Raw genomic sequence first — 17655 nt, 5'->3', positions numbered from 1 at the left:
CTTCTGACTTCTGAGTTCTGACCCCCCATTGGTAACACGGCCCGTCGAATCTCTGCCCTCCAGATCACGCTCCGGAGCATCTCAACCATCCAAACCCACCTCCTCTCCTCCGCAGGGCCCCGCCCGACTCCACCCTCCCGTGATCCCTACCTTTCCCCTCTCCTCTCGTCTCCTCTCCTCTCTCATGCTCCGACCTGCCCAACCCCGAATCCAACCCAGTGCATCTCTTTGCTAATCCGCCGACTCTGTGCATCCGCCGCTGTGCGCCGCCATCGCCGCCCCCGTTCTACCTCGGTGCGTACCTGCTCTCTCCACCCCGACATCGATTTTTCAGGTATGCGCTCTTAATCCCCACTCCCCAGCTCCCCCGCCCAAAAAAAAACCAACTTTTTGGCATATCTCTGGTGGATGCAGCCCCTCATAGCCGGCACATGGAGGAGATCATCCCAGTAGGCCGCGAACATGTATCCCCGCAGACCCCACTCACGGAAGTGGTAATCTCTCTCTCTCTCTCTCTCTCTCTCTCTCTCTCTCTCTCTCTCTCTCTAGCCCAAATAATTACTGTCACGCATAGACGAGTTGTATAATTTCTTAACGATTCTAATTTCTCGTGCCCAGATATCAACCAGTGAAACCACCTCTGGCGTCGATGAGCTATGTGCAGGAGATTTCTACAATCTTCGCGGCGTTGATGACGACACAAAGGCAAGTAAGAAGCGACAGCTGAGGATGAGAGAGGAACGGATACAAAACAGACGCTTAAAGAAGCAACGTAAAAGAAGGGAGGCTCAAGAAACCGTGGAGAGGGCCCTCAAGCTAAGAGAGGAACTGCGTCAAAACAGGCTCGATTTCGAGGCGTCGGTAAAGGGCAGAGAGGACGAGTTCTACTACACCCCTCGGTGGAGGAGGGCAGTCCCTGTTGGTGGGCAATTCACCCTCTTCCCTCCTACAGTTATTCTTGTCTTCCTTCTTTTAAATACTGTATATACAAGTTGTTCTTCCCTTTGTAATAACTTTGTCGCTATACCAACTTATTGCAGATAAGGTCAAAAAACCATTACCAGGTTATTTGCTTCTCTTGTCATTGTATTTATACCTATATATATATATGAACAAGGAACAAGTTTCGTTTATCCTCTAGTGCTCCGTGTTTAGTGAAGGGTGTTGCTTTTTGATTTTTAAGATTTTGAATGGATTCCGTATGATTCGATGGATGAGTTTGGGAGAGTATCTGAGCTCAAGCATACAAGTTGGAGAGTTGAGGAACTCACATTACAACTGGCTAAGTCTATTGTCGGACTTGAGTCATATTCAGGTGAAATTTTTTATGTCAGCATGTTATTATTTATGTTAAGTAGTATCAATTTTGCTATGCCACAACAAGTTCTATTTCTGTTCCCTGCAGGAAACAAGCATCTTTTCTCTTGCTCCGGAACTATTGTCGAGTATCTCATGGGTACTGGTTATGTGGTAACATCTGCAAGTTTAGTTAAATGGCCACACCAAGATAAGCAGGCTGATCAACTTAAGGTTGCTGCATTCTTTTGCTTTCTTCATTATCGTATTATTATCATCTAAACAATCAACTTACTTTGCTATCTGATATTTTTTCTAGATCGATGTACATTTACCAAGTGGAGAAGTACTCAAGGGCTCAGTCTCAAATGTTGATTTTTCTTACAACATATGTGTGGTTGAAGTCCCTTCAACTTTGCAGCTGCCAACGAAAAGATTCAGTGCTGACACTAGAATTTTCAATTTTTATGAGCGCCATCCAAAAGATGTTGTAGCTGTAGGCCGTCTTTGTAAGCCTTGGAGCTTGAACGCTGCTTTGGGGAAACTGGTTCCAAAAAGAAGCCAGTTTGATTGTGAAGAGCTTCTTGTTTCATCTTGCAGGATTTCAAAGGTAATCCAAACGACTGAAGTCATTATGCAAATTGATATCTGACACAACAATTATATAGTTTACTTAAAAACATATAATGCAGATTTGGTGTGTTTGGTTCCTTATTTGAGCACCATCGGTAGAACTGTAGCAACCTTGATCTTAGGTTTTCGTTGCATATCCATAACTGATATTGGAAGGACATTATAGTATCCCATGCATTAATTATGGCAACATCCCATATGAACTTGTTCAGAAAAACTGATTATATACCAAGTTTTCAAACCTATTAATCATAACCAACTAATTATTTGGGTAAACCATTTCATAAAACCACCTCTGTTCCATTTTATTATTTCGGAAAACCACTCTTTAAAAACTGACAGTTGTATGCCCACCTCTCAGTGACACAAAGAAATTGGGTACTAGTTTTCTGGAACTATGTTGTTCATGGATGGGAGACAACAGCCACTGTCATGTGCTAAACTGGGTAAAGGTCCGGAGACCAGGGATAGAGCACCCACCCTCATTTAGGGCTGTCAGGGCTCAACCCTGAGAGGCTCGGAGGTTTTGTTAGTGTCTTTTTGTTAATGATGGCTTGATTATAAATGAGTACTTCATGTTCCTTTTATATGGAATTCTTGACTTGATGGCTCAGAAACTAATGTCCAACTTAAATGAAATATCTCTAATTGAAAGTAAACTAATCTCATCTCTTATCTATATTTTATTAACTATTTAGGTCTGTATCGTTAACTTTCTAAAGGCAATCCTTATTTCTTTATTTGATTGGATGAGTTTAGGATCTATTGTGCTACAGCTCCACCCACTACAGTATGTGTGAACACTGACCATACTATTTCCATAATTTGGGCTAGGGGCTGGTTCGCCCATGACTGCCACAATTCTAAAAATCCTGGTTCTCTGAAAGTGTGGAAAAGGTTGTTGTTTTGTGGAACTGCTCATTAGAGTGGCTCCTTATAGTTTGGAAGAAAAGGTGCAATTTAAGAAATTTACTTAATTGTTTTGGTACTACAGTGAAACTGCTCATTAGAGTGGCTCCTTATAGTTTGGAAGAAAAGGTGCAATTTAAGAAATTTACTTAATTGTTTTGATACTACAGTGAAACTGCTCATTAGAATTTTGTTAGCTTGCGCCTCCATAGGTATTAGTGTGATCGTCCCATAGTTCAGCTTCAAGTTATGGTGCCTTTCCACATTTAGAGAGAGCAGTTTGTACCAGTATTTCTTGTATGAAGTTCCAGAAATTTCTTGCAAAAGAAAATGGTGCATCATTCCTATAGCACTATATAATTACCTGTTTCGCAATTCATATTAGCTACGCCCAGCGCATCGGATTCGATGGGGATGCATATCTCCGATTTGCAAATTGTAGAAGGGGTTTGTGAACCCGATGATTCCGATTCGCTAACTCTAGTATGCAGCGTATTTTTCTCTTTATGGAGATGAGCACACTAGGTGGGCCACATATTTTATTATACATCTGATTCATACCTAACAAAAGAACAGCCACCAGGCCCACTAGAGAATGGGAACCTAATCTGCTGGCTTCACATCCAGACTTCCTAGTCCTTGTGATCCCTGGTGGTACACAGGCACACATCTTTGGCTGCATTCGGCATTGCAATGGATTATGGTAATCCAGCTTTTCCCTATTTTGGTCTTTGTTTAGCCAACTTATCTCTAATTCCTTCCTAAAAAAACACTTATCTCTAGTTCTATGACTATTTTCCCACATCCGATAATAAAATAAGCACAGCATAGTCCAGCAACCGCAAATTGAGCCTTCTCCTACCCCGACGCTGCAGGCACATAACTTTCCTCAGTTCTTCTGCTAGCTCGCCATCTCCTTAATACACATATGCCTCCCTGCCTGCTCTGTCCCATGGTGCTTGTGCTCTGGTGGATGGAGGAGAGGAGCCTCATCCAGGCATCTATCGACGCTGCACGGGAGGTGCTGCGACAGACCAGCAGCCATGTATGCGCTGATGTCGTCACTCGGATAGCCCTGTCAACTCAGGAAAGCTGCAGCGGTGTCTAGCCTGTAATAGCTGCCGCAGTGATTCCATTTTTGCGGTTCACTTGAGATTGACGTATCGTGAGCGAATGTCCACCGATCTGTACCGATTTCGAACACTGGTCTAGATCTATCAATTGATCTAGATCTGGGTTCGAAGCCCATTCCACCGAATCCAGTATCTATGGTTTTATCTTTCTGAATTCAATGGCAATGCAATATTCCTCTGTGAAACAAGTCTGAGAGTCATTGTCAGTTGCCACGTTTGCCGATGAGTTTTGGAGAACTATGATAAGATGTACTGTATTCTACTCCCTCCGTTCCGAATTACTTGTCTTAGATTTGTCTAGATACGGATGTATCTAGCACTAAAATGAGTCTAGATACATCCGTATCTAGACAAATCCAAGACAAGTAATTTAGAACGGAGGGAGTACACGATAGCGGCTTCTCCCTACAATACCCTGGGGTATTGTGTGTGCCCGCACCCTGTCATATAAGGGAATGACTCAGGGTAGACAAAGCAAGTACCCTGCAAGTATCTGGGGTCTAAACCAATCAAGGAGATATTTCCCATAATTCAAGGAGATATTTTCCTTCAGGAGGTACTCTCCATGACTACCACTCAGAGAAGAAGTCGGAAGCCTTGACTGCCAAGACTCATCATCGTCTCCATCATGGGAGATATTCCCCATATATAGAAGACCTCGGAGACCCCAACATAGGGGGATGGTTAAACTCACAAGAGAAGCAACTCAACACCGCAATGCCTAGCTTGTAGATCCAATCTAGTTCTTGTAATCCGTAACCTCGCATCAATGTACACAACTACACATGGCAGAATGTAGGGCTAGTATCCAACATGGGGCCCTGAACCTGGGTATATAATTGTCTCCATCGTCTCCGAAGTCTACGACAGTGTCCCCTCATTGCCCGACTCGACACCTAAATTGTATGTATACCTTCGTGTACAGGATCGGCGGAATTAATCACCAACAACATTCTTCGTTCAGAGATTCTTAGACAAATCTTTGAAAGGACAGCCTGTGGTCTGTGTTTACCACTGTCTATGGTTAGCCTACCTGCTACCGCAGCTTGCCTGCAAGGAATGTTTGTTAATCCAAGACGTATGAGCATTTGCACTGAAGAACTTATCAAAAATTTAATTGGTTACAGTTTCTTATATCACCAACTCTGTTTTGAATGACAATATTTATTAGTTAAGTGTCCATGTTGAAGTTTTTCAGCTGTGCCACGGATATAAATCTGCCGGAATGTTACATGTTAGGAAATTTCTTCATAATTGGTCATCCACGTTTGCCACAGTGATAATTGCATTTCTTGCAGAGAGGTGTTGGGGGTCCTCTGATGGATTTTGATGGAAATATCATCGGCATGAACTTCTATGACAAGAAAGAGACCCCTTTCCTTCCAGGTTTCATTGTGTTGAAGTGTTTGCAGCACTTCAATGATTTCAAGTATGTCTTTTGTTAATTATGTTTTGTTAAAAGGAAGTATCAAGTAGGCTTGCATTTTCTAGCCCATAGTTAGAGTCACAATAGTGATTGTCAAAATATGTTATGTGTAATATTGAAGTGACTAGGCTATTTTTAGATTTCTAGTTTGAAGTTTAGTGTTTCGTATTTCTTAGTAATTTTCCTTGTGGAGATTCTGTCGATGGTTCAAACATTACCAACAGTTGTGTGTTAACTATAGTTAGATTGAGCTACCGACAGAGCATAAAGCAGCAATAGAACTTTGTTTCTTTATGACAAATGTTTTTAGCCATAGCTAACTGTATGACCTCCTATACTGCTCTATGTTTTCAGTGCTCTCTAATGGTCAATCTGGGCAAGTTATCTGAAAAGATGAATGCACAGTTTAAACACCCCTCTTGTTATATACTAACTTTGGTTCAACAATGTCAATATTCTCATTTTAATGTGTGGTATGTTGGAAGCTCTTCTTTCTTCGCTAGTACTTCATTGTCCCACGTTTTCATTACTCTAATTAAGCTACACCTTCATTGATATATTGTAGGCAAGTTAGTAAGAAGTGTGGTCTATTATTGCTGCACTTTATAGCGTTGTTTATTAAAATAAACTATGTCATGACACAGGAAGGTCATACGACCATTGCATGGACTGCGAGTTAGAACTCTTCACGAAGATGAACAGCTTACTGCACTTGAAAAGATACATCATGGGTTCCCTGAGGTCCGTGGTGTGATCGTGGAGAAGGTGTGCATTTTTTCTGCTGCGCTTCATTCTTGCATTGATCCACAAAATTGGGAGTTCCATATTTTTCTTAATCTTACGAGTTGTGTTGCAGGTTGAAGTACCTTCAGCTGAACATTCTGAGATAAAGGTCGGGGATATCATCACTCATGTTAATGATGTACCTTTCTCCAGCGCTGCAGAGGTTTGTATCCTTGTAACATTAAGGTTATTATTATGTGCATGAAGAAATTGCTGAAGAAGGCGTTTGGTTGATGGGAAATGGGATGTGGGAATGGGAAAACGACTTCACTCCCTTGTTTGGTTCACAGGATATGAAAAATATAGGTTGGGATTGGAAAAGATGCCATTTTTCCTACTCCTGTAATCCCAGAGGAGGGAATTGTCGGTATGTGATCTAGATCGAGAATTAACTTTCATCTTTCTCAACCCGTGGATGGCCCTTCTTCCTCGACAGTATACTAAATTACTTGCCTTGATGCCCATGGGTCAATCCCCATCATGGCATGTGTCATCGTGTCACTGGTTGCCGGCACCCTTGGACTAGTCACCTGCTCTGGCCATATGTGTCACCCAGGTGCTCGGCATCTTCCTTGTTGCTTGATAGCACCAGCCGATCTCGCCTTACATTGCTGCGCACTCTCCCTAGCAGCACCCAATCACGGTCATCGCATATGGTTGAGTTGAGCCTCCTCCTTTGTTGCCTCCTGGGGTATCGTCTTGACCACCCCTCATGTTATCGAACACAGCTGGTGCATTCCAAGTTCCATTGTCTATCACCCATCAGATGCTGCTGCTCTAGATTCATGTTAGAGGTTACACTACTCAGTCTTCAGCTCCTTTTGGTGCCGGGCTGCTACTCCAATTGGGGTTATGGGAACACTACTTGTGCTAGTTGCTGGAGGTTCCCGCTGCTTGATCTGTATCCTGTGATACTCAGTTTTGATCTAGGACTCGTCGCTAAGAATGAAGCAGCTTGCAAAGTGTGAGGCAACTAGGTTCTTGGAATCACATTTGATCTTTTTAATGTTTTTCTGATATATGAAACCCACCTTTTTTTATTGGGAAATGCTTACCTTCAGCCGGCAGATCGCTCCAGTGCGACCCGCCCCCTCCTCTGTGTGACGTGTGTATGGGTGTCTTTTGCGTCTATCTTTCTGCAACATTATGTGTGTTGCAAAATTGCTTTCCGCAACAACAACCATGTTGCAAAAAATAAAGACGAAAAAAACTACAAATATTTTCTGCAACTTTGTCTGTGTTGCAATTTTTTTCACGCAACAACATCCATGTTGCAAAAATAGTGAAGAAAAAATTTCTGCAACATTACCTATGTTGCAAAAGATTTCTGCAACATAATATTTGTTGCAAAGTATTCTGCAACACTACCCTTGTTGCAATGATGAGAACAACATTGGACGCTGGATGGTTGTACATCTACGGTTGGCGAGGCGGCGGATCTTTTAGAAAGATCCTAAAAGATCCGCTGGCCGACGCGTAGCGCGGCCCTTTTTTATTTTGTCTTGGTCTCATAAAATTTAATTCCTACCTCAGTATATGCAGTTGTGAGAATATCACTAAGTTGTTGCGCCCCGAAACCCACTTTCATATCCCACCTGATATCCCAATTCCAAACCCATCATGCAACCAAAGCCCAAATGCCACTTCAGAGGCCATGTCCAAGGTCCAAGGAGGCAAGGACTAGTCCTACCAAAACCTGAAAACAAGTATACCAAAATGTTATAGATACAAGTCTTGGCAGTAAACTTATGGCATCTCCGGCCAGCAGCACTGACCCTAGGATGTGCAAGACTCAGGGAGCAAAACCCTAGACACACACGTGGCCATCTAGTAATGGACAAATAAACCTCATATTGCTCTCGGAGAATTAGGGTTTACAAAAGAAGCGTGACCCCCTTCCTCTCTACCCTTGGGCTCCTATTTGTAGGAAGGTGTCTAAAGGGGTGTACTTTCGCCGTTTGCCTTCCTCCATGACTGCGGAGCACATGCTGCAGGATCTCGACCATATGCGGGGGTGTCAGTCCTGCAGGGACATCGGCCATGATGGCATGCATCTGAAAGAAAGGGGGGAGGCGGGTAGGTTCCTTGTTGGTGAAGTGTGGGTTTGGGGTAATGCTGGGACTGTCCCCCGGACACAAATACGAAGATATGTAGTAGCATTAGAAAAGCAGATATGGCATCACTGGTGGCATCATTAGTAGGTTCCATCTGGTTAACACCAGGAACTGTTGTTAATTTGCACAATGTTGACAACATATATGTTTTCTGCTTGTCAGCTGGGGGGCATACTGCTGGATACGTGCGCTCAGCACATGCTGCAGAGACAGAAATTGGACCCAACAAAAGGCGGAAACCAGATGGAAACAGTGATAAGCCTCAAGGTTTGGTGTAAATATTAGTGCATAAAGTGTTTGCTATGATTCTCACTGACGTGCTGATTGTAGCTTCTTGTGTCCTATTTGTATATCCCATCCAGTTTGATGTGAAAACAGTGAGAGGTCGCAGATCTGAAGCCACAACCAGAACAATCGACGTCAGCAGGTTTAATCCTACTGGTGGATTCAACAGGTAATTTAGTCGTGTATGAACTAAGAAACAGTCTAGTTCGTTAGTATTTTTGTGTTGATATATCGTTTGCTCGCAGGTGGCCGCTTGGGAGACTTTATTTTATTCGGCGGGTTGAGAACGGAACCCTTTTCACCGAAAAGCACCGTGGCTAACAGGGAATCAACTTCATTTTGCCCCTTATGGTTAGAGCTGATTTGTATCCCGCTGGAGTAGTAATTAGGATTAGTGTTCAGTCAGGATTGATACTACTTTGAGCAGACCATTTTCTTTTGCAAGGACAAATTTGGCAAACTTACTCGCAGACTGAAGGAACTACCTTGAATTCTATTTAAGATATACTAGTAATAATCCGGTATTTATTTCTTCCAGGGAAATATTTTTGGAAAATTCTAAGCAGCAAGTAGCAGCTGTCTTCCTATGGTATGTGGCTGCTGTCCAATGGGATTTTGCCTATATAGGAAGAGCACATGCTTGCAGGAAGCTTACACATGTAGATATCGTAACATAATTGCTAAATCCGAATTTTAAAAATTATTTATCTTGCAAACCATTAATATCATCAGTTTGGCTAAAGCACATCTAGATGTGCTCTAAGTATTGCACATCTAAGTCCTATGTCATTGATTTACTCTAATATTCGTGCAAGCATTTTCTTCTGTCTTTTTTCTTTTTCTTTCTAGTTTGATGTGCAATAACTAGGGCACATCTAGATGTGCTAGACAGAGCCATCATCTCATTAGCGATCCAACTTTACCTATGTGTTTGCCTTACCGGGGGCTATGAAACATGAACCCATGTTGACATGTTTTTGTGAAAAGAAGTTGTTGCTATCAGTTGCCAGATTATGTCATCACACTTGCCATTTTAAGTTGGAACATTTGTCAAAACTTACTCCATGGATACCCAAGAGAACACATATGGCAGTGACACTTGTTATTTAACATGTTTTCATCTCATATTGGCCATTAAGTATTGAGCATATTGTTGTGTGTTATTTATAGTTGTGATGTACGCAAAACTGTTAATTTGTTTTTTCTATCATGTTATGTGGCCTTTTATAGGTATTTTTTATATTAACATGTAAATATTGTTATGGTTGTTGTTTTTATTGTTACATGGATAGATTTTTTTAGGGGTAAAGCTAAGTTTTATTGATCATAAACCACATAAAATGGTTTAAAAAAAGATCATGGGGATGGATCAACCGTAAATGTCGCCCCTGATCTAGTGTATTAGAGAACTTAGCTAACCTATTTGCATCAGTAAAACCTTGCTCCTTGCTTAACCTCGCTAATGATGCACCCATAGCTACCATTTGTGCCTCTTTCAATATCATTCACCACCTGTTTAGAGTCCGAGGCAACTACAAAATTATGGATCATCAAATCCTTAGCCAGAGACAAAGCTTCTCTGCACGTGATTGCTTCGAGTGTAGCGACATTAATAATCCGTAGAACAACCACAGAAGAACTTCCTAGATATAGTCCCGATTCATCATGGCATACTGCTACCGCTGATCTGAACCTCTCATCCTGGATTTGGCCACACTTGCATCAACATGAATTTTTGCACACCCTTGTGGTGGAGCTCTCGGTCTAGCTGCTGCGATTCTAGCCTCAGCAGGTGCTGACTCCTTTTTGTGATGTTAGTTTGAGGTCCGATACGAATCTCTTAATAAATTCACATATGTCTGAAGGACTGATAAGTTTCCTCGTGTATCACTTGTCTACTTGCCCACCATATTACCCATAAAGTCACTGATAATTTAACAAAGGCGTCATGTGATAATGTTTCTATCGTCGAAAAGAGCCACTTCTTGGCGCTTGGTTCAGATATATCGCCCAACTCACCATCGACAAAGTGCCTAGGCACACCTTGTCATGGTGCATTCAAGCAATGAATGTTTCGAGGAGTCTGCAGCTCCCCATGAAGCACAAGAGCTAGTCGTTGACATTTTTCTGTGAGTCCTCACATCCTCAATGGGAAGCGAATGCTTAGCTAGTCTCCAAAGAAACATGTGAATTTTACTTGGAATTGACGTCTTCCGTAGACCTTTGTTCAAAAATACTTATCATCAAAATGGACAAAAAAGAATGTATCTATAACTAAAATACATCTTCTTTTATTTATTTTGATGATAACTTTTCCGGACAATGTTGTGGGCGACAGACCCAGGGGGCGAAAACCCTGTCGTTCCGGCTTTAACAGGTGCCCAAGAGGGCGGCGATCACGGCAGTTGAGCGTAGATGCGGGCAAGTTGGCATCCCGGCAACCAAAAGACCGCTGCACAGAGAGCTTCAACCTAGGCGCACCTTGCCGCACCGTTGGGGAGGATTACACGCCTGATGGCAAGAGCGCGGGCACATCCAAAGAACAGGTGTGCAGTGTCCTTATCGTCACTGTAGAACGCGCACACCAGGGAGTCGATGATGTGACTATCATGCAACAAGGATGCACAGGGGAGACGTTGTCGGTGACGGAGCAAGAGGAAGATCTTGGACCTGCTTGGGGCGAAGGCTCTCCAGATATGGTGGGGGCGAAATTCTAGTATGTATGACCAGTGTGGAAAGGAGCCAGGGTCCCGCGAAGACCACGGGGCTTCCATGACATGGGACATCTATACTACTATTAAACAATTGAGTTGTGACAGAAACATTACATCTCAATCATACGTCCACCATTTCTCAATAGACCAGATTGCCTCAATGTTGTATCACATCATTTATCATAATCAATTAGCAATAGTTATCATGATCTACGCCATCATAATTACACAATAATTACCACGATCTCGCTCCAACCTGGGCTTATTTTAATCATATCAATTAGCAAGAATTGCCATGATCTACGCCATCATATTCTTTTTGAAACTCGGCATTGTATACTGCATACATAGAAGGAAAAATATCAATTAGCAATAATTACCATGATCTACGTCATCATGTTTTTTTTTGAAACTTAGCCTTGTGCACTACGTACATAGAAGGAAAAAAGAAGAAGGTCTGGCCCATGTTCGCATGTAGGCAGAGAATAACGTGGAAACCAAAGTGCTCGTTTCCCTGTTTGTTTGGATCAGAGGATCGATCAGACCTTGACCTTGATTTTGCTCGTTCTTGACTTCCGTCACTTCCTTCTTTTTGTTCACCAATTTGAGTGTTCGTCGTCGTCGACGGCTCGACTCTTAGTTTGACTCTCCCGGTCTTCTCTTCCTGAGGAACGATAGTGACGTGGGCCTGCAGCGCTACGCGGCCAGGACAGGTACGAGCACGTCTCCTATGCCTTCGCATGTACTGTTAATTACTCAAACTTGTCTGGAACTGGGGTTCAGAGATTGACCATCAATTCATCCTGGATCAAATCCATTTTCGAGGAACAAAATTCCTGATCAGCGCCAGGCAAATAATTAAAGCTTGATCCCATCGCAGCTCCATTTAATCGCATGCTCGCTGTGGGGAGATTGGACGTACCTCCCGCTAAGTAGTGGATCCATCCGATTGATCCGGGCCAGCGAATTCGTACGCCACACACGTAATCTCCATCCAGTTAAGATGGGAATCCCTTCGCAGCAAGCGAAACAATAGTAATTAAGCTCGGTGCAGCTGGTTCGTACGTGGTACTGTGATACGAGCAGAGCCCCATACTTAGCATATGTCTTTCACTCCTAAATAATATCAATGTTTACCTAAAAAATAAATATGGATTCCATAGTTAATGGCTTGGTAGAACTTTTGCTAAATTACATATAAATATTACAATCTGATCCAATTTTACACAATGCAGATATGAAAGGGAAAATCCAAATTGATGTGATATGGGATTCACACTGATGTTTCATGACCTTTGGTCCTTGTAATATTGGAAGCAATCCAATCGCTTGTTCAGGTGTCAAATAAGATGTGCATGTTTCCAACACTTATCTTAAGGAGTGAAATTATTTTGCCACTGAAAAGGAGCATGTGTCATTTGTCTTCCTTATCATGTAAAAAACATATTTATTTCCCTTGAATTAGAGTGAAAAACAGGGTAGACTGTTGGTTAATGTGATATTCTATTTTTGTCAGATGGCTTGAAATTTTTTAACATTACTTTTAATGTTAATGTCATGTACCATTATATTTATTTCCAAACTTTGGCGTGAGGTTATATTACCAGTTTATGTCATGTTTGGTTCACAAATATATATTGCCAGTCAATGCCTTTAAGCTTTGTTGGTAGATTCTGTCATTTACAATGCATAAAATCTATTTCTACTTTTAGTGTAAAATTGACTTGTACACAGTTTGACATTTTCAGAGTCATTTACAATGCATAAAATATATTTCTACTTTTAGTGTAAAATTGACTTGTACACAGTTTAACATTTTCAGACATTATGCTTACATGTACTTGCTTTCGCTATATTTACTATAGATAGTGTTCTGACAGATTTTATAAAGTATGTCGATAGTTGGATCATGTATCCTTGACTTGATAGACAAGTTCAAAGATTTACATTCTTCAAAGTGCATAACTGACACGCTAGATGCTAACTTCGACTGTTTGCATAACCAACATTTAGTTCAAGGAAGCTTCAGGTCTTACCTTGGTAATTTCTTTTACCTCTTCCATCCAGCACGGACATGCTTTCCAATTATTGATTACCTATTTTACACACAAAAAAAGTTCCCAATAATCTTTTCTACAATAGTCCAACATAATCAAAGGAGTCACTAAAATTAACCTGGAAATACCAATGGAACCTATAGGCATGGCCGCCGCAATAATCAATCCTCCTCCCTCGACACTTATGCCACCGCTCCCCTTCCCGCGATCCAATTTTCTCTCTATTTCATAACTCTATGATACGTGCGTTGCACGTGCATACTTACTAGTAGCACCAAACGATTGAGATTTGAGACCGTCTATCAGGCACAGAGCTCCGCCCCAACAGCCGATGAGAACATGAGGTGGAGGTGGAGGTGGCCGGAGATCTCGTCGTCGACAGCAGCAACAGAAGCATGGGGGCGCCACAAGTGCGAGAACAGCTCGGGGAAGCAGATGGCCAGGATACTAGTATTGACATCCTCCCAGAAGGCGGTGCTCTCCCCGTCCCTGACCCGACCCGCACCTCGGTATAGCCGCGAAACAATGGGAGGAAGCCAAGGAAAGCCTTCCAGACCACCGTGTCGAGGCGGCCAGCATTGCCTAGGCCCATTCCAGAATGTCTGTACCAACCGTAGAGGCCAGAGAATCAGCGTTGCCATCAATAATTCTACACTTGCGGAATCCCACAGAAACCTACAGACTCCTGACTACCAATCTCTTTGCTCCCTGATTTTCAGTGCGGGTCCCACTCCCTCCTGATTTCCAATCAAGGTTTCACAACTCGGCCTATAACTTCTTTCGGTAGGAATCAACGCATAAGTGTAGCATTTCTCGTGTTGCCATGCCGTGTCAGGAAATTGTCAAGGTTATCCTTAGTCTCGCATGCCATTGATGTACCGTCACATGTTCCCGCCACGGCAAAGCCCGCGTAATACTCTTTTCGCTAAGAATGATGTAATACTCCATCCGTAAAAGGAAAGTTATCTAACAATGTGCTGCCGAGTCGGCTGCTAAAAATTAGTCGGAGTAATCATGCCATTCACTTGGCCCCCACCAATACTCTTTTGGCGGTGGCAGTCTCCATCTACAATTGAAACCAATCACAACATAAATCACCCATAAAACATGACATGCTCGAGTTTAAGACTGCCTGAGAAATTAGACAACATACCTGTTTTTGAGCAACATATGGCATTCACCATGGGGGCATTCCACTACTTTTAGGTTTGCAACAAATGTTGTACCATCCCTGGGTCTCAAGACAGTCGCCTATTTAACAACCCAAAGGTATACTAACATGGTAAGACAATTATACAACACATAAAGCAGGGTAAAGTAGAGTCCTAGACTAACCTGGAGGACGACTGGCTGCATATTCACTGCAACCTCCATTGTGTCTAGAAGCATTGTTGTAAGCTGGTAATATCATAAAAGCGCAAGAATAAGCTCCACTAAGTCGAGGAAACTCGAAACGGGGACACAATCTGATTGCCATATAAAAGCACTAAAACACCATGTCAAGATTTCCAAGAGAGCCAGATGGATGGAAATCCGAAATCCAGGTAAAGATGAAGGAATTAGAACAAGAAAGACTGAAAAGTATCAGTAGAGGAAGTGAAATGAAATTGCCATATTGCTTTCACTTGTCTTTTTTGTGAGCTACTTAAAGATATCCAACCGGCAACCTTTTTTTTTATGGAGCAGCTTCTCATTTCACATAAGAAGACACATTCCCATCCATGACAAAAAGCCACAAAAGAGCAGAAAGAAAATAGCAGCATTATACAATTTTCGATCACAACTGCAAGTACAAATGTTTCTGAAGTTTGGCTGCATGACATAACATATACTGTGACCGGACTATTTGTCAACGCCCAATTTAAGACACGTCCATTTATGTAACAACTCAAATTTAAAACAGTCCAAAAAATCGAAGGGAAAAAATTCGCAAAACCCTTCCAAACATGGTTCCGTTTCATATTTAAATTGTCTAACACCCTAAAGATTTACCTCACATGTTTCCTAGGTCTCCCTCCAAAAGTTATGGATACTCAACGTGACAGCGGTAAAAATGGAAGGTGCGCTTTTAGTTTGGCAGAAATACTATTTCACACATTTGCAGTGGCAAGAACATTTTCTGTCTCTAGAATACCTGTGCTGGAGAGTGCAAAACAACTCCATCAAGTTTATTAATGATATCACCAGCCTCAATGCCTCCACAATTTGCAGATGATACTTCAGGAATCTAGGAAATGCATTTGAAATTTTGAATACAGAGCAAACATTGGACAGAGTAAGAGAAAGCAAAAGTGCAAAACACAAACATCTGAGATAAATAATTCTAAAATCCTCAGATCATGTACTAAATAATGTCATCTCATACTTGTTATCTTGTTTCGTGTCCCAACAAAACTAATTGTAGTAAATAGAGAGGGAGGGAGTTTTGGAAAAGGTGCATGATGAGTGTGGGTTGGAGACTTGAGGTTGGGTAAGTACCTTCTCCACCAGAATTCCAGAAGGTGGCTTATGGTACTTGTGGCATATTTTCTCCAAGTCCTTTAATTCCAACATGTGAAGCCCCCGGCCCCTTATTCCTAGAAATGGTTGTTTGATTCGCCTGCGCTCATGACAAAAAATCATTTTCTCTATATTCTATCACTGTAAAATGGATTACCTTCGATTTCAAAATAAAATAAAATAACGGTTTCATAAAATGGGATACATTCAGCTATATTGTATTCTACAGTACAACAGGTAATCATATTATAGTTTTGGTCTTCAGAAATGAGTGAGCAACCCATGTATTACATGCATCCTGTTAGAAATTCAAGAGCAAAGTAAAAGAAAAACATACCCAAACTTTCTGAAATGTTTCAGGCATCTCCCAACAAGCTGGACAGGCAAAAAGGGAGTTTTATTCTCGTCTATGAAATTCATACCAACAATTCTTCCTTCCAAATCAATCAGAAGACCCCCAATGAAAATCTGAAGAAAATGGTACCAATTTTAACAAGTACTTATTCAATAAGATCGATACAAAGAATGTGAGCGCTTATGGAGTTTAATTTGTATCAATGCAATGCAAGCAGAAGCAGAATTCACCGTCGTAATATACTGAATGCTGTTATCCTTGTTTTGCCTCTGAGGCTCCATTTGACAAGTGCAGACCATAAGTTCATTGCAATCTAACTCGCTAACTGCACGGAATGTCTCCCCACGTTTCAGCTGCAAACTTCCAGACTCAAATTTCCAGGCAACCGAAACGACTGGAGTAGGTGTCAGGAAGTAGGAGCCCGGGAGGTCGGCGAGCACCGCCACGAGGAGATCAGCTTCGCACTCGACGGAAACGATGGCGACATTATAGTGCAAATCGTACATCAGCAACTGCCCCTTGACAACCTTTTTGTTAGGCAGGAGCACCTCAATCTGCAACATACCAATCAGCACATAAAGAAACTCGGTGAAATAATATTGATAACTCTTAGTTTTTTTTTTGCCGGGTATTGATAACTCTCAGTTTCAGGTAATCGGGCCGACCTTCACACTGGAAAGTTCATGGACCTCGGTGCCGCTGTCGTGCTTCCTGATCAGAGTTGCAGAGGTCATGATCCAGGCCGCAAGGCCCTCGCGAGCGACCACGGTGCCCGTGCAGGCGAAGGTGGACGAGGGATCTCCATCTGCCGATCAGCAAGGCAGCAACGGATTAATTGCTCAGGCGAGAGGCGAACACACAGCAGATTGCACAATGCCCAATTGGTGAAGCCGCGAAGGTGTTACCGACGGAGGCGGCGAGGGCGACGACGGACTTGGCCACGCTCAGCACCGCGTCCCTCGCCCTCAAGCCCTCCTCCGTGAAATCGTCCTCGGAGCTGTCGCTGGCACCGGAGTCCTCGCCGGACGACGAGGGCGACTCCGGCTCCTGCTCCAACTCCTCGTCGCTGCCGAACAGGCTGCGGCGAAGGCGAATTGCTAGGCAGGTCACGAGACAAACAGAGAGAAAAAAAGGTAAGCGTGCGTGAGGCAAGCAGGCAGGCAGAGGCAGGCAGGCGTCCAAGCGGCGGTTCTACTTGTACTACCTGCGTCTTCGTCCTTGGGTGGCATCTCCGCTCCGGCTCCGGCTCCGGCGGTGGCGTCCGTCGCGGCCGGTGGGGTTGGCGACGCCATCCTAGTCCTCCTAGCCGGCGGTTGGGGGTTAGCCGAGGCGGAACAGAACACATCGACCGGGCCGAGCGACGTCGTTGGACCCGGGCCAGCCCGCAGACCAGTTCCCTTGTCCTGCCGCCTTTGGCACCGGCACGGGTTCGTTTCGTGGCCCTTCTTCTC

The 17655-nt window shown here is 43.0% G+C and overlaps 2 protein-coding genes across 2 annotated transcripts; one reads left to right on the top strand and one right to left on the bottom strand.

Annotated features, from left to right (window-relative positions):
- The first annotated feature begins 81 nt into the window (after positions 1 to 81).
- Positions 82 to 9114, top strand: LOC123103779 (serine protease HTRA3). The gene is made up of 13 exons (XM_044525462.1): positions 82 to 334; positions 415 to 494; positions 619 to 922; positions 1041 to 1064; positions 1184 to 1315; positions 1406 to 1530; positions 1616 to 1906; positions 5270 to 5400; positions 6042 to 6162; positions 6254 to 6343; positions 8457 to 8561; positions 8657 to 8748; positions 8825 to 9114. Exons 2-13 carry the CDS (start codon positions 432 to 434, stop codon positions 8898 to 8900), a joined length of 1554 nt encoding a protein of 517 aa, XP_044381397.1. The 5' UTR covers positions 82 to 334; positions 415 to 431; the 3' UTR covers positions 8901 to 9114.
- Positions 9115 to 13271: 4157 nt separating this feature from the next.
- Positions 13272 to 17496, bottom strand: LOC123101348 (putative protease Do-like 14). The gene is made up of 10 exons (XM_044522841.1): positions 17409 to 17496; positions 17110 to 17301; positions 16870 to 17009; positions 16435 to 16758; positions 16187 to 16317; positions 15829 to 15949; positions 15485 to 15577; positions 14686 to 14748; positions 14504 to 14601; positions 13272 to 14416 (listed from the first exon to the last, which is right to left on the bottom strand). The coding sequence occupies exons 1-10, from the start codon at positions 17494 to 17496 to the stop codon at positions 14350 to 14352; spliced, it is 1317 nt and encodes a 438-aa protein (XP_044378776.1). The 3' UTR covers positions 13272 to 14349.
- Positions 17497 to 17655: the final 159 nt, after the last annotated feature.

This window comes from Triticum aestivum, chromosome 5A (assembly GCF_018294505.1).
Source record: "Triticum aestivum cultivar Chinese Spring chromosome 5A, IWGSC CS RefSeq v2.1, whole genome shotgun sequence".
Classification (NCBI taxonomy): Eukaryota; Viridiplantae; Streptophyta; class Magnoliopsida; order Poales; family Poaceae; genus Triticum; species Triticum aestivum.
This window is presented reverse-complemented; position numbering and strand designations above follow the sequence as displayed.

Bases quoted from the DNA above. Each gene is read 5' to 3' on its own strand.
- LOC123103779 (XM_044525462.1), top strand. From the start codon at position 432: ATGGAGGAGATCATCCCAGTAGGCCGCGAACATGTATCCCCGCAGACC. The intron at 1,316-1,405 runs GTGAAATTTTTT...TGTTCCCTGCAG, and splicing joins CGGACTTGAGTCATATTCAG to GAAACAAGCATCTTTTCTCT. The intron at 6,344-8,456 runs GTTTGTATCCTT...TCTGCTTGTCAG, and splicing joins CTTTCTCCAGCGCTGCAGAG to CTGGGGGGCATACTGCTGGA.
- LOC123101348 (XM_044522841.1), bottom strand. From the start codon at position 17,496: ATGGCGTCGCCAACCCCACCGGCCGCGACGGACGCCACCGCCGGAGCC. The intron at 14,749-15,484 runs GTATTCTAGAGA...TGATATTACCAG, and splicing joins TTTTGCACTCTCCAGCACAG to CTTACAACAATGCTTCTAGA. The intron at 14,602-14,685 runs GTTAGTCTAGGA...GTTGTTAAATAG, and splicing joins TGCAGCCAGTCGTCCTCCAG to GCGACTGTCTTGAGACCCAG.